This window comes from Panthera uncia, chromosome D1 (genome assembly GCF_023721935.1).
Source record: "Panthera uncia isolate 11264 chromosome D1, Puncia_PCG_1.0, whole genome shotgun sequence".
NCBI lineage: Eukaryota > Metazoa > Chordata > Mammalia > Carnivora > Felidae > Panthera > Panthera uncia.
In genome coordinates, this window is record NC_064808.1 from 11621755 (window position 1) to 11635033 (window position 13279).

At 44.1% G+C, this 13279-nt stretch overlaps 2 protein-coding genes across 3 annotated transcripts in view; one reads left to right on the top strand and one right to left on the bottom strand.

Annotated features, from left to right (window-relative positions):
* The window catches only part of TMX2 (thioredoxin related transmembrane protein 2), a 10584-nt gene extending 6037 nt beyond the window's left edge, over positions 1-4547 (bottom strand). The window contains exon 1 of one of the 2 annotated variants that reach the window (XM_049646569.1): positions 4269-4529. In XM_049646569.1, the coding sequence (XP_049502526.1) occupies positions 4269-4457 (189 nt within the window). In that variant the 5' untranslated portion in view covers positions 4458-4529. Of the gene's footprint in view, positions 1-4268 lie in introns of both variants that reach the window. The other variant, XM_049646579.1, reaches the window with a different exon arrangement.
* Positions 4548-4825: 278 nt separating this feature from the next.
* On the top strand, positions 4826-13087 carry MED19 (mediator complex subunit 19). The gene is made up of 5 exons (XM_049646592.1): positions 4826-5118; positions 10551-10807; positions 10974-11070; positions 11389-11483; positions 11672-13087. The coding sequence occupies exons 1-5, from the start codon at positions 4851-4853 to the stop codon at positions 11738-11740; spliced, it is 786 nt and encodes a 261-aa protein (XP_049502549.1). The 5' UTR covers positions 4826-4850; the 3' UTR covers positions 11741-13087.
* Positions 13088-13279: the final 192 nt, after the last annotated feature.

Here is a 13279-nt window from a genome sequence, read left to right on the forward strand (position 1 = left end):
AAAAAAAATTTTTTTTTTAATTAAAAAAAAAAAAAGAGATAGGAAAAAATTAAAAGAAAAGCTCCTTGCCCTCCCTCTCTGTGTCTAAAAGCAGGACATAAATTTTTAAAGGTGTTCCTCCAACCCTCTCTACCAGGAAGGACAAAAGTTAATCAATGGAGACAATTTTAGACCCTATCAGCCTGGAGACAGCACCAGAGGAACCTAACATAACTAATGGGACTTTATCTACCATTAGTTTACCTTCCCACAGTTTGCCGCCCTTTGAAGCCTAAAAGTTCTTTCCTTTGTCCGGTCATTTCTCCAAAAATGTATTACTCTTTGTTGAGCCAGAGTTCTTTTTTTTTTTTTTTTTTTTGAAAAATTTTTAATGTTTTTATTTATTTTTGAAAGAGAGAGAGAAAGAGAGAGAGAGAGACAGAGACAGAGAGACAGAGCATGAGCGGGGAAGGAGCAGAGAGAGAGGGAGACACAGAATTCGAAACAGGCTCCAGGCTCTGAGCCGGCAGCACAGAGCCCAATGAGGGGCTTGAACCCACAAACTGTGAGATCATGACCTGAGCTGAAGCTAGACACTCAACTGAGCCACCCAGGCGCCCCTATAAGCCAGAGTTCCAATCCACTTCTGAGTTAATTCATTTTCCCTGGGTATCTCCATGTACACGAGGTATACATATGAATAAACTTTATCTTTTAACTGCTTTTATTTTTTTTTTAAGTAGGCTGCATGCCCAGCACAGAACCCAAAATGAGGCTTGAACTCATGACCCTGAGATCAAGACCTGAGCTGAGATCAAGAGTCAGATGCTTGAGCCATCCAGGGGCCCCCCTCTTAATTATTTTCAATCTGTCTTTTATTACAGGGGTCTCAGCTAAGACCTCAAAAAGGTAAAGAAAACTAATTTTCCACCCCTACAATACTTTAATAAATCCCTACTACTCAGATTTAACAGTAATGTTTTGCCAAAACGGTTCCATTTCACCTATGCTACCCACTTGTTTTGGAGAAACTTAAAGCAAATTCTAACTATTATCATTTCATCTATAAATACTTCAGTGTGTATCTCTTACAGATAAAGACTTCTGTTTTTTTTTTTTTTAAGGAACCCTTTTTTTTTTAAGTTTTGGGTTTTTTTTTAAGTAATCTCTACACCCAACATGGGGCTTAAACTCACAACCCCAAAACCAAGAGTTGCATGCTTTTCCAACTAAGCCTGCCAGGCTCCTCAGGACTTCTCCTGCTTTTCTTTCTTTTTTTTTAACAAACCAAAATAGCATTGTCATATCTAACACAATTAATAATTCCTTACTGTCATTTACTACTTGGTCCTTATTCACATGATCCCAGTTATCTCAAACTGTCTCTGTACAGTTGCTTGTTCAAATAAGGAACAAGCAAGGAAGGTCCACACAGTACATTTAGCTGATGTGCTTCTCTGGCCTTCCTTTATCTCTAAAGGCTATCTATTCTTTCTTTTTACCCTAGGCTATGTATCTATCGAAAACACGCATCCAGGCGCCTGCGTGGCTCAGCAGATTGGCTGAGCGTCCCACTTGGGCTCAGGTCATGATCTCGAGGTTTGCGAGTTTGAGCTGCTCACTGGGCTTGCCGCCATCACTGCGGACAAGCAGAAGCCTGCTTCGGAGCCTCTGCCCCGCTCCCCCCACCTCTCCCCTGCGCCCCTCCTCCACTCTTGAGAGCTCTCTCTCTCAAAAATAAACATTTAAAAAAAAAAAAAAGATAGTCATATGAACTGTCAACTTTTCCACTTTCTGGATTTGGCTGTTTGCAAACTGATGGTATGTGTTCTTCTGATGATGATTTTCTATCCACTGTGTTTTTTATAAAGTGGCAATGAAACCTAGAGGCTTGCATACAATGAAATCCATGTCTTTTGCAAGAAATACGTCATTGGTGGAGTATCTAGCACCACTTTCGGCATCCCTTTAGAGATGGTTTTAGCATCCACAGATGATCGTTGCCTAGGTTTATTATTCCATTAGGGGTTGCTACCTGTTTTTTGGTTGGTTGACTGGTTTTTTTAGTAAGCTCTATGCCCAACATACAGCTTGAACTCACAACCCTGAGATCAGGTGTCGTATGCTCCACAGACTGAGCCAGCCAGGCATTCTTGCTAAATGATTTTTAAATTCTATCAGTCCTTCTGTATTTATTAGCTCAAATTTGTCTATTAAGAAGTCAACATTCCCTTAGCAATTATTTGGGTACTCTGGAAGACAATATATACAGAAAATGCAAAATGATTGATTCTTTCCTTTTATTTAATAAAACAGAAACTTTTGTTAAGTCACTGAAAATCTGAGGTTTACTTTTTTAGAAAATATTTTATTTATTTTTGGGAGAACAAGGTGGGGAGGATCTGACACCGGCTCTGCACTGACAGGCTGACAACAGCGAGTCGGATGTGGGGCTCGAACTCACAACCCGTGAGATCACTACCTGAGCTGGAGTCCACACTCAACTGACGAGCCACTCAGGTGCCTCTTGTTATTTATTTATTTTTATTTAGCTGTTATTGCTAACATTATTTACCTTAATACCCTAACTTCTCAGTCACCAAGGTAAATCAGTAAAACATGGGTTTTCCAGGAAAACAAACACTGGCTATAAACTCTAAGTAAAAAAAAAAAAAAAAAAAAATCTATTAGAGAAACAGTAAAATACAAAAACTCCAGTATTTTGCATATTATTAAAGGAGAGTATACAAAGAAATTAGTTCTATAAAAGGTCCCTACACTTATTAAAATCTTTGCTACTACCCACTTATGTCTTGTATCTTTGAGTCCCATTTTGGTTAAATCAGTATAGAATACAGTGGTCCTCCCTTATCTGTGGTTTTAGTTACCTGCGGTCAACCTCAGTCGGGAAACACATCATCCTCTTTCTGACTTATCAACAGAAGGTCAATAGTAGCCTAATGCTATGTTACAGTGACTGTGACATTCACCTCACTTCATCTCACCTCCCTTTATCATCCGATATCATCATCAGAAGGATGAGTATAGTATGGTAAGATATTTTAGGGGAGGGAAAGAGAGAGAGAGACCACATTGACATAACTTTTATTACATTATATTGTTATACATGTCCTATTTTATCATTATTGTTGTTAATCTCTTACTGTACCTAAATTGTAAATTAAACTTTACCAAAGATATATACGTATAGGACAATCCATCATATATATAGGGCTCCATGCTATCCAGAGTTTCAGGGAACCACTGGGGGTCTTGCAATGAATATTTACTCCCCACTCGCCTCAGATATACAGGGGAGGGGGACAGATGGACTACTGTATTAGATAAAAATAGGATCTTCTAAAGTAGCATGGGTACACTTGAGCTAATTAGGAACACTAAGGACAGAGGAAACATGAATGAGTAAACAAGGAATGGAGGACAAAAATAAGGAGTGGGTTCTGGTAAACGTCAAGACTCATTTGGGGGTCTGAGAAAAAGACAAAACCCCAGGTTGACCCTCCTCCCTCAGAACACAGCTGCTGTTGTACAGCAGAGAGAGAGCACAGAGCTTCAAGTCATTTTTCTGAGCGGTCTCTCCTCTCCTACTCAGGAAGTACAGCAAGAGGCTTGAGATAGAGTTCTTTACAATTTTGTTTGTTTGTTTGTTTGTTTTTACAATCCCTTTTAAACAGACCTAACAACTGTGTTCATTTTTACATCCCGAGGACGCAGGGCAGCGCCTAGCAGATAGTGCCCACTGTGGAAATATTAATTGGACTAAGAAACGGCTGATAAGAGCGTGCAGGTGCTATGGCCAAAACAGTGGTTTCAAGTCGCAATCACTCACTAGCTGACTCACTAGTGATTAGTTTGGCAACTCGCCTAACCACGCCGAGATCAACTTCTTCATCAATAAAACGTGAATACTACTACCCGCCTTGTTTATTTCACTGGCTCGTCAAGAGACTTTACATAATGGGCAGTCCTGTAAAACACTGTAAATGTGTAGAGTTTGGGTACGGCTGTTGGCCAGCAGGAATGCTCAGACAGAACCAGGACTCAAGAACACTAAGAGCTAGCCTGCTGTGCAGGAAGGATATCTTGTTTTCCCTTCTTAATTAAACATGAAGTGGTTTAGGCTCGATGATGGTCCAGGCCCTACATTCTAACAATCCGCAGGTCCGCTACAGGCTGGGAACCTCAGGTATCCTCAAAAAGGTGAACCTCGAGGCTCCCGCATGCAACCGCTGGGGACAGGGACAGTCAAGGTCGCGGGGTCCGCTCACCCAGTCAAAGTCACACGGGTTGCCGTCTTCGCGTTGCGTGGGGAGACTGTTGCAGAGAGGAGGTAGCTTCCTCACGAGTAGGAATGCAGCAGAAAGCAGGGCTGACAGGAGATAGTAAGGTCGGGCCAGCCAACGTGAAAGTCGTGGCACCGAATACACCAGAGCAATTAAAGGTGCGAGGACCGCCATCTTCCCGGCCCTTGCGGCGCCCGCCGCTCTTCAGCGTCTGTAGGTCCGGCCCCGCCTCTCTCACCATTGAGACTGCCATTGGGCCTAGTCTCGGATGCACCGCCTCTGTGCCCGGAAGTAGATCTCTCATTGGACGCTGCTGCAGGTAAGCAATTAAAAGGGATTTAACACCTTATTGGTCGATCTAGCTGTCGCTTTTTCCACTTAAGTCATTTTATTGGATATGCGACTGTCCCGAACGGAGAACTACAGAGAAGAATTTAATTAGGTTAGATAGCACTTCCTGAACGTTCTCATAAAGCGACGGAAGTAGTTGCAGGAAAAAGGTAGGCGGAACACCCAATGAAAAGCGGCTCCTGAGAAGGGGGCGGGACACCGTGAAAGGATTGTCCAATGAAAACTACCGACGCCAGACACCGGGACAGGGCCGGGGTGGAGGAGACGATGGAGAATTTCTCGGCGCTGTTCGGAGCTCAGGCTGACCCACCACCGCCCCCAACCGCACTCGGCTTCGGACCAGGGAAGCCACCACCTCCGCCTCCCCCTCCTCCGGGCGGGGGCCCCGGCACGGCCCCGCAGCCCACCTCGGCCACTGCCCCGCCCGGCGCCGACAAGTCAGCGGCTGGTTGTGGTCCCTTCTACCTAATGCGGGAGCTGCCAGGTGAGTACTAGGCCCGGCCGAAAGCAGCCAATCAGATCATAGTGAGGAGATGATGGGCGCGGCTCTCAGCCGGCTGGCGGAGGTGTTAGGTAACCTAGGCAACGCGTGCCAGGACCTTGGAGCTCAAAGTGAGTCGGAAGGGGTCTGAGGATTCCCACCCCTTTGGATGAGTGACGTGAGTTTTTGGCAGGGATTGGGAGGTGGCAGAGAATAAATTTCCGTGACCTTTCACACCATATCTGGCTCTGTGCCTGATACTGGTTCATGGTTGCCTAAAGATTATCCAGAATTTGAGTTTGGAACTCGACAGTCCTCATTTAACATCCCTGCAGACCTAAGGTTTTCCAAATCTGCCACAAACTTGCTGTTGGTTTGAGGCATGTTGCTGTCCTACTCAGGGCCTCCACATTTCCTTATCTGTCCGAAGGAGCGATTAGAATTGAACCAAAAATTTGCTTTGCTGGAGCACCTACTATGTACCAAGCACTGTTCTAAATGCGTTAAGGTTCAGCTGTGAATAGGGTTGACAAGATCTTTGCCTTTTCTGGAGTTTACATTTCAGAGGAGGAGGCACAGAGTACCCTAGATAACATCAGATAATGGTTAGTGCTAACAGGAAAAAAACTGGTAAAGAATTGAGGAGGCGAAACTACTTTAGCTAGAGTGATCAAAGAAGCCCTCTCTGAGTAGATAATTTCTGAGCTTAAATGTAAAGAGTCAGCCATGTGTGAGGGGGAGAGCTAAATCAAGATGCAAGAAACGAGGTCAGAAGCCCTGCTGTGGGGGAAAAGCTTGGAATATCTGAGAGTCAGAAGACCAGCTGGACTCCAGTGAAGGTTCAAGGGAAAGAGTTACAGGAGATGAAGGTGAGAAGGGCAGGCAGAGGACTTTGATCTGAAGTTCAGGGGGAGCCATTTTATTTGTTTGTTTTTTAGTACTCTCTATACCCAACATGGGGCTCAAACTCATGACCTGAGATCAAGAGTCACATGCTCTACTGACTGAACCAGCCAGGCGCCCCTCAGGGGGAGCCATTTTCACACAGGAAAGTGACATGATCTAATTGTTTTAATCACTCAAGCTGCTACATTAAGAATGGAAAGTGGAGGTGGGGGAAAGTGGGGAAGTCAGTCAGAAGTTACTGCTTAGTAGTCCAGGAAAGAGAGGACAGTTTGGACTAGGCAGTAGCAGTGGAGGAGAGAAGTGAACAGATAGATACAGGATAAATGTTAGGGGTGGAGCTTATAGGAACGAAGGATCGAATATAAAAGTAGAGAGGAGAGGCACCTGGGTGGCTCAGTAGGTTAAGCTTCCATCTCTTGGTTTCGGCTCGGGTCCTGATGTCACGGTTTGTGGGTTCGAGCCCCTTCAGGCTCCACGCTGACAGTGCAGAGCCTGCTTGGGATTCTGTGTTCCTCTCTTTCTGCCCCTGCTCCGCTCGTTCTTTTTCTCTCAACTAAAAACTAAAACTAATGATAATAAGAAGAAGAAAATGTAAAATAAATAAATAAATAAGTCTTTAATAAAAGTAGAGAAGAATTGAGAATACTTGTAAATCTCTGGCTTGAATAATTGGGTGGATGGGTAGTGCTGAGACCAAGAAGGAACAAGTTTGAGAAGGTGGAAATCAAGAGTCATTTTGGACGTGTTCAATCTCCCAAGTGTCTTTTTTTTTAATGTTTATTTTTGAGAGAGAGTATGTATGTGCGTGAGTGGGGGAGGAACAGAGAGAGAGGGGGTCAGAGGATCCGAAGCGGGCTTGAAGTTGACAGCAGCCAGCCAGATGTGGGGCCTGAATTCACTGTGAGATCATGACCTGAGCCGAAGCCGGATGCTCAACTGACTGAGCCACCCAGGTGCCCCTCCCAAGTTGCCTTTCAATTCCTCCCAAGTCCTACTGCTACATCTAGAGTTGAGAGAAATAATAATGCATATTGGTACAGTGCCTTGAAGTTCACAATGCAGTTATATACGTATGTAATAGAGTTTAATACTTAGAATAGCCCTTTCAGGGCCCCCTGGGTGCCTCAGTCGGTTGAGCATCCAGCTCTTGGTTTTGGCTCAGGTCATGATCTCACAGTTCATGAGTTCTAGCCCTGCATCAGGCTGTCTGCTGTCGGCACAGAGCCTGCTTCGGATCCTCTGTCCCCTTCTCTGCACCTCCCCCGCTCGTGCTGTCAAAAATAAACATTTAAAAAAAAAAAAAGCTGTTTGAGGTAGGCATTTTATAGCTGGAAAAAAAAATTGAAGCACAGAGAGATTGACTTTCCTTTGGTTAGTGGTTGATGTCTACCAGAAGTTTCTCCAACCTTATCTATTCTGATGGTACCTGTTTGTATCAGTCAGTTGATAGAGATATTGAATAGGTTTTGGGCAAATGCTGGGTATGTAGGAAGTGGGATATGTGGTGAGAAGGGGAGAGAACTAATATGTCTAGTCCTTGCTTTTTTTAAAAAATGTTTTTGATGTTTATTTATTTTTGAGAGAGAGAGAGAAAATGAGTGGGGGAAGGGCAGAAAGAGAGGGAGACACAGAATCTGAAGCAGGCTCCAGGCTCTGAGCTGTCAGCACAGAGCCCGACATGGGGCTCAAACCCACAAAACATGAAATCATGACCTGAGCTGAAGTCTGGCGCTTAACTGACTGAGCCACCCAGGCACCCCTAGTCCTTGCTTTTAGAGAGCTTATTTTACTTAGGGATATAAAATATGTGGTTTAAGGATAGTGTCTATATTACTTGTCAAGGCTAATCTCATTACTTTGTGGTCCTGCCTCACATACAACTAACAACTACACGATGGGGGGCCCTGGTTGGCTCAGTAGGTAGAACATGCAACCCCTGATTTTGGGGTTGTGAGTTCAAACCCCACGTTGGGGGTAGAGTTTGCTTTAAAAACAAAACAAAACAAAAAAAACCCAGAAAACTACATGATGGTTTTAAAAATGTTTACTATCCAAGATGACAGAAAGAGTTGTCACTTGAGCCAGACCTGGAAAATTCATATTGGTGAAGAAAACTAGAAAAGATGGTCTTATAATTACATCAGTATAAAAACAAATTTCCTAAAAGGAAACAAAATGAGCGTGTTTTTCAGGAGATGATGAGACTCATTTGGATGGATCAGAATTTGGCACAGGGGAGTAGTGGTTGATCACACCCCAAAGCTTACAGTAAGATATGTTTTATCGTGAGTGCCAAAGGAATTTGAGCTTTTTCCTTAGGGTAATAGTACATCATTGAGATTTTTGAACTGCGTAGTACTGCTTCTAAAAATATCTGGAGAATATGGGTGCCATGTATTGAAACAGAGAAGCCATGAGTGAGGTGGGGAGTATTTAGAGTTTAAAAAGATGAATCTGGGGGCGCCTTGCTGGCTCAGTCAGAAGAGCATCCAGGGGTGCCTGGGTGGCTCAGTTGGTTAAGCATCAGACTTTGACCTAGGTCATGATCTCGCCATTCCCAAGTTCAAGCCCCACGTCAGGCTCTGTGCTGACGGCCCAGAGCCTGGATCCTCCTTCAAATTCTGTGTCTCCCTCTCTCTCTGCCCCTCCCCCACTCACGCTCTGTCTCTCTCTCTCTCTCTCTCTCTCAAAAATAAATGTTAAAAAAAAAATTTAAAAAAGAAGAGCATCCAATTCTTGATGTTGGGGTTGTGAGTTCGAGGCCCACGTGGGGCATAGAGATTACTTAAAAATTTTCAAATCTTAAAAAAATTTTTTTTAATTCAAAATTAAAAAATGAATCCGCATGAAATTGACTAAGAGGAAGTTGGAAATGCAAGATTAGTTTTTAGGAGGGGAGTCAGGGCTGGAGGGAGAGATTTATAAATCACCTTCGTGGAACTGACAGTCAAAACGGGAAGTGGGGTGGACTCGTAAAGTGTTCCAGAAAAGCAGGAGTGCCTTCTCACCTCAACCTTGAGCATGACCACCTGGAAGAGGAGAGCCGACCAGGGCGGGTGGGGAAAGCAGGGCACTCTTATGGCAGGAGGCAGTGCCTAGTTTTGAGGAGCAGTACTGTGGCACTGAGTCCCCTGCTGTTACAGTAGACCACTCCTGAAATGTTTGGCATGAAAAAGAAAAAAGGGAAGAAGGTAGGGCCTAGGGGTATGGAGGGGAAAATACCTTGCTCACTTAATAGTTACTGAGCACTGAAGTGTGTACTGTGTTGGGCACCAGCGACACAGGTATGAACAGGAAAGACCTGGTCTCCGCCCTCAGGGGACTCCCGGTTCAGAGCCAGAGTTTTTCCAAGTGAATGATTATGAACAAGCCACTCTTGTCATTTGTATTCTTCGTGTTCGTCATAACCGTAGATGAAACTGTAGGCAGGCTAGACAGCTCCACCCTTGCCTCTAGATCCTTACTACATTACTAATACGTTTCTATTCTTTGAAAAAGGTCAGCCGTGCAATATTTGTACTGATAGTGCCTTGCATCTATAGAATATACTTTTCAATGTTTTCATTTAAACCTTGAAAAAAAATTAAGTGTGCTTAAGAGAGCTGTTACCCCACTCCAGAGATAAGAGGAAACTGAGGCATAGAGTATGACTAGGATGAGAATCCTGTTTGCTCAGCTGCTAATCAAACATTTCTTTTTTCTAGGCAAAGCATTATACTTTAATTAGGAAGAATAGAGACGGTGGTAACAAGTTAGGCAGCAGTAGCTTAAAAAAAAACCCATTTATTCCCTATGTAATTAGTGGTTCTTGCTATTAAAAAAAAAAAAAGAAAGAAAAAAAAAGGGGTCCTTGACCAGAGACATTCAAGCCATTGGGTCATATTTGGCCCTTACCTTGCTTCTAGTTGAGCTCTGAGGTAACATCCTGCTGGTGTCAGAGAGTATAATTTCTCGCTGTGAAAAGCACTTGGAACTGTGTTTAGCCTGGAGTAAGGATCATGTAAGTTACTACTGCGGTGAGTGCAAGGAGGGGAGAGTGTCTCCTTCATTGGGGAAGAACAATTTCCATGTGCCCTGTTTGGATTTTTGCCGACTTTTCTCCTTCCCATTCCAACCTACCCTACCATTCTACAGTAGTATATTTTTTAGTGTTTATTGTATGTTATTTCATTTTGCTGTTTTTTACTTTAAAAATAAATTTAAATCTTTGTAATGCTCACCTAAAAGATTCTTTACAGTCCTTCACTTTCCCTGTGGGGTTCTTAAAAAAATTCTTCAGGGCGCCTGGGTGGTCCAGTCGGTTAAGTGACCGACTCTTGATTTCGGCTCAGGTCATGATCTCACGGTTTCATGAGTTCGAGCCCCACATCGGGCTCTGCACGCTGACCGTGCACAGAACTTGCTTGAGATTCTCTCTCCACCTCCCTCTCTGCCCCTCCCCTGCTTGCATGCTCTCTCTCAAATAAATTTTAAAAAATTTCTCTTGGGACTGATTTTTTTGTTGTTGTTCTTCTCCCTGTGTCCTCTAGGTAGCACTGAGCTGACAGGCAGCACCAATCTGATCACACACTACAACCTGGAACATTCCTATAATAAATTCTGTGGGAAGAAGGTGAAGGAGAAGCTAAGTAACTTCCTGCCTGACCTGCCAGGGATGATTGATCTGCCCGGTTCCCATGATAACAGCAGCCTCCGCTCCCTCATTGAGAAGCCCCCTATTCTTGGTGGCTCTTTTAATCCTATCACAGGGACCATGCTGGCTGGCTTTCGCCTCCACACTGGCCCGGTGAGTCCCCTCCTGGAGAGGAAGAAGGCACATGGGGAGGCCTGAAAGGCATGGAGGTGGTTTTTCTGTCCAAGTCTGTTCCTTCATAACTTACTAAGCAGAACAGATGATGGGAGCAGGGGATCTCCTCCCTCTTCTCACCTGGACCTTCCTTTGCTTCCTTCAGTTGCCAGAGCAGTGTCGTCTGATGCATATTCAGCCTCCCAAGAAGAAGAATAAACACAAGCACAAACAGAGCCGTACCCAGGATCCTGTCCCCCCAGGTAAGAAGCAGTTCTGTTCAAAGCCAGAAAACCTGGATCTGGTTGGACCTTCCTCATTTAAAAGGCCAGAGAGGTTCCTTACACAGCCCTGGACTCCCAAATTCTCCTGAAACTGATCTAAAGGTAATTAGTGTTCCTTGCAAGTAGGTCTCCTGGGCAAGTAAAAACCTGGAACCGTGCTTTAGCAGTGCCTCCCTATGCTTTCTGGCCGCTACAAGAACAGCAGTTGCCCTTGACTAGGTTTTCCTGTGGTCTTTTGAGTTCCTAGCAGTAAGGAATTTTGAGCTCTGCAGGTAATAAGCACATACTCTCCTACAGAAACGCCATCTGATTCTGATCACAAGAAGAAGAAAAAGAAAAAAGAGGAGGATCCTGAACGGAAGAGGAAGAAGAAAGAGAAGAAGAAAAAGAAGGTAGGGTAGGGGCCTGTTGCTGCAGCCCCCCGGAATCTCCCCACTTCACCCCGCCCCCAGTAGGCCTTTGCCTCAGCTTGGACCCAGGATTGAAAACCCAGGGCACATCGGTTTTTTCCTGTACAGCCCTGATCAAGGCCAAGGCTACTTCCTAGTGGTTCTTACCCTTCCTTCCTTGTCTTCCCCAGAACCGACACAGCCCAGACCACCCAGGCGTGGGCAGCTCTCAGGCCAGCAGCAGCAGCAGCCTCCGCTAACAGGGCTCTACCAGAATGGCTTTTCCTGCCTGACAAAAGCTGCCTTCCAGGCTCGGACACTGCCTTGGGAGCATCCCCTGCAACCGGGACAGAAGCCAGCTCCTGCTGTGCTTGACTGAGATTAACGCATTATATGACAGAAGGGCCATGCTTTTGTTAAGGCTCAGCCCGGTTGGCTTTCTCACGGACCTCTCTTCCTCTCCCAGGAAGCTTTCTTTTCATCTCTTTTGTGCAATTGGTCTGATTTAGGACATTGTCTCATTTGTTAGGGTTTTTCTTTTTTTTGAAAAGAAAAATTTACATTTATCAAACTGGGTGAACTGTGGCTGCCTATTAAGAGGTAAGTGCCTTTCTGTGTGAGTCAGGGTTTAAGCCAAGGCATTCAAAGATCAGAGCGAATTTGGGTCTTATCATTATGTTATCTCATTAGCAGGCAGGGAAACCACCAGAGTAAGATCTGGGAGCATGGTCACAAGTGAGGCAGAGCTTGCTAATACCTGTCTACAGCAGACACATAACACTCTGCCCACAGTGTTGAGAACCAAGCATCTGGATGAGGCTCCAACTGAAGAGTTAATCCAGTTAAGTCTCAACTGTCTTCTGAGTCAATCTTGCATTGAAACAGAGTCGCCAACTGAAAAAGCACCCACAGTCACCAGTGTAGTTCAACAAGGTTAATTCCTGGTCAAGCCTGTGATTTTTTTTTTTTTTTTTAAATAAACCTCTGGCAAGCAAAGGTAAATGTTCTTCTCGTCTTCATAGGAGTCTTTGAACTGCCTCATTCCTTAATTAAGACAATTAAATTATTTGGCTGATTCGAAAACATTTCTAAGCTAAGATAGCAACAAAAAGGCAGCCTAAACCAGCAAAATGTAATAGAAAACCCAAGCTAATGTAATCTGACTTTAAATAAACTTGACACAGAAGAGTTAAAATCTGTTGCCATGAGCCAGGGTTGTTACTTAGATCAGTAGGTGGAAAACCACTCGTTCAGCAAGTTTTAATCTAGGATATCAGAGCAAGAGCGTATATACTTAAGTCATGGACAGCGAAAATAATGGGTTCTGGTCAATTGCTGGAGATTTAGTATCTGAGGAGGCCTATTTAAAACTAGGGCACAGCCTTTTTGCTTCTGACAAACAGAAGAGACAAAGTGAGATACCAAATTAAAGTGCCAGCCATATCCATCCAGTCAGTCCGCCTCTAACAGGCTTTTTCATCCCTCGATCATCCACTGTCTCACCTTTGGCTACATCCAAAAAGGGCTTTACTTTCCAGAGACAAAATTTTATATTAAAGAACTGTGGCAGTCAAGATTCTCTAAGCTTTGAAATGACCAGGAGTTTTGACGGTCACAAAAGACTTTTCAGGAATTTTTAAATTAAATCACCAAAATAAAAACAGGACCTGTCCTGTAACGTTTCAAGTAGTTATTTTCACTATAGTCCTGCCTAAAGGTGAGCCAGGACAAGAGAAGCTTATGAGGTTTTCTTTGTAACTTCCCACCAGAGACCATTCACCCTGCCTTAACCAGACAAA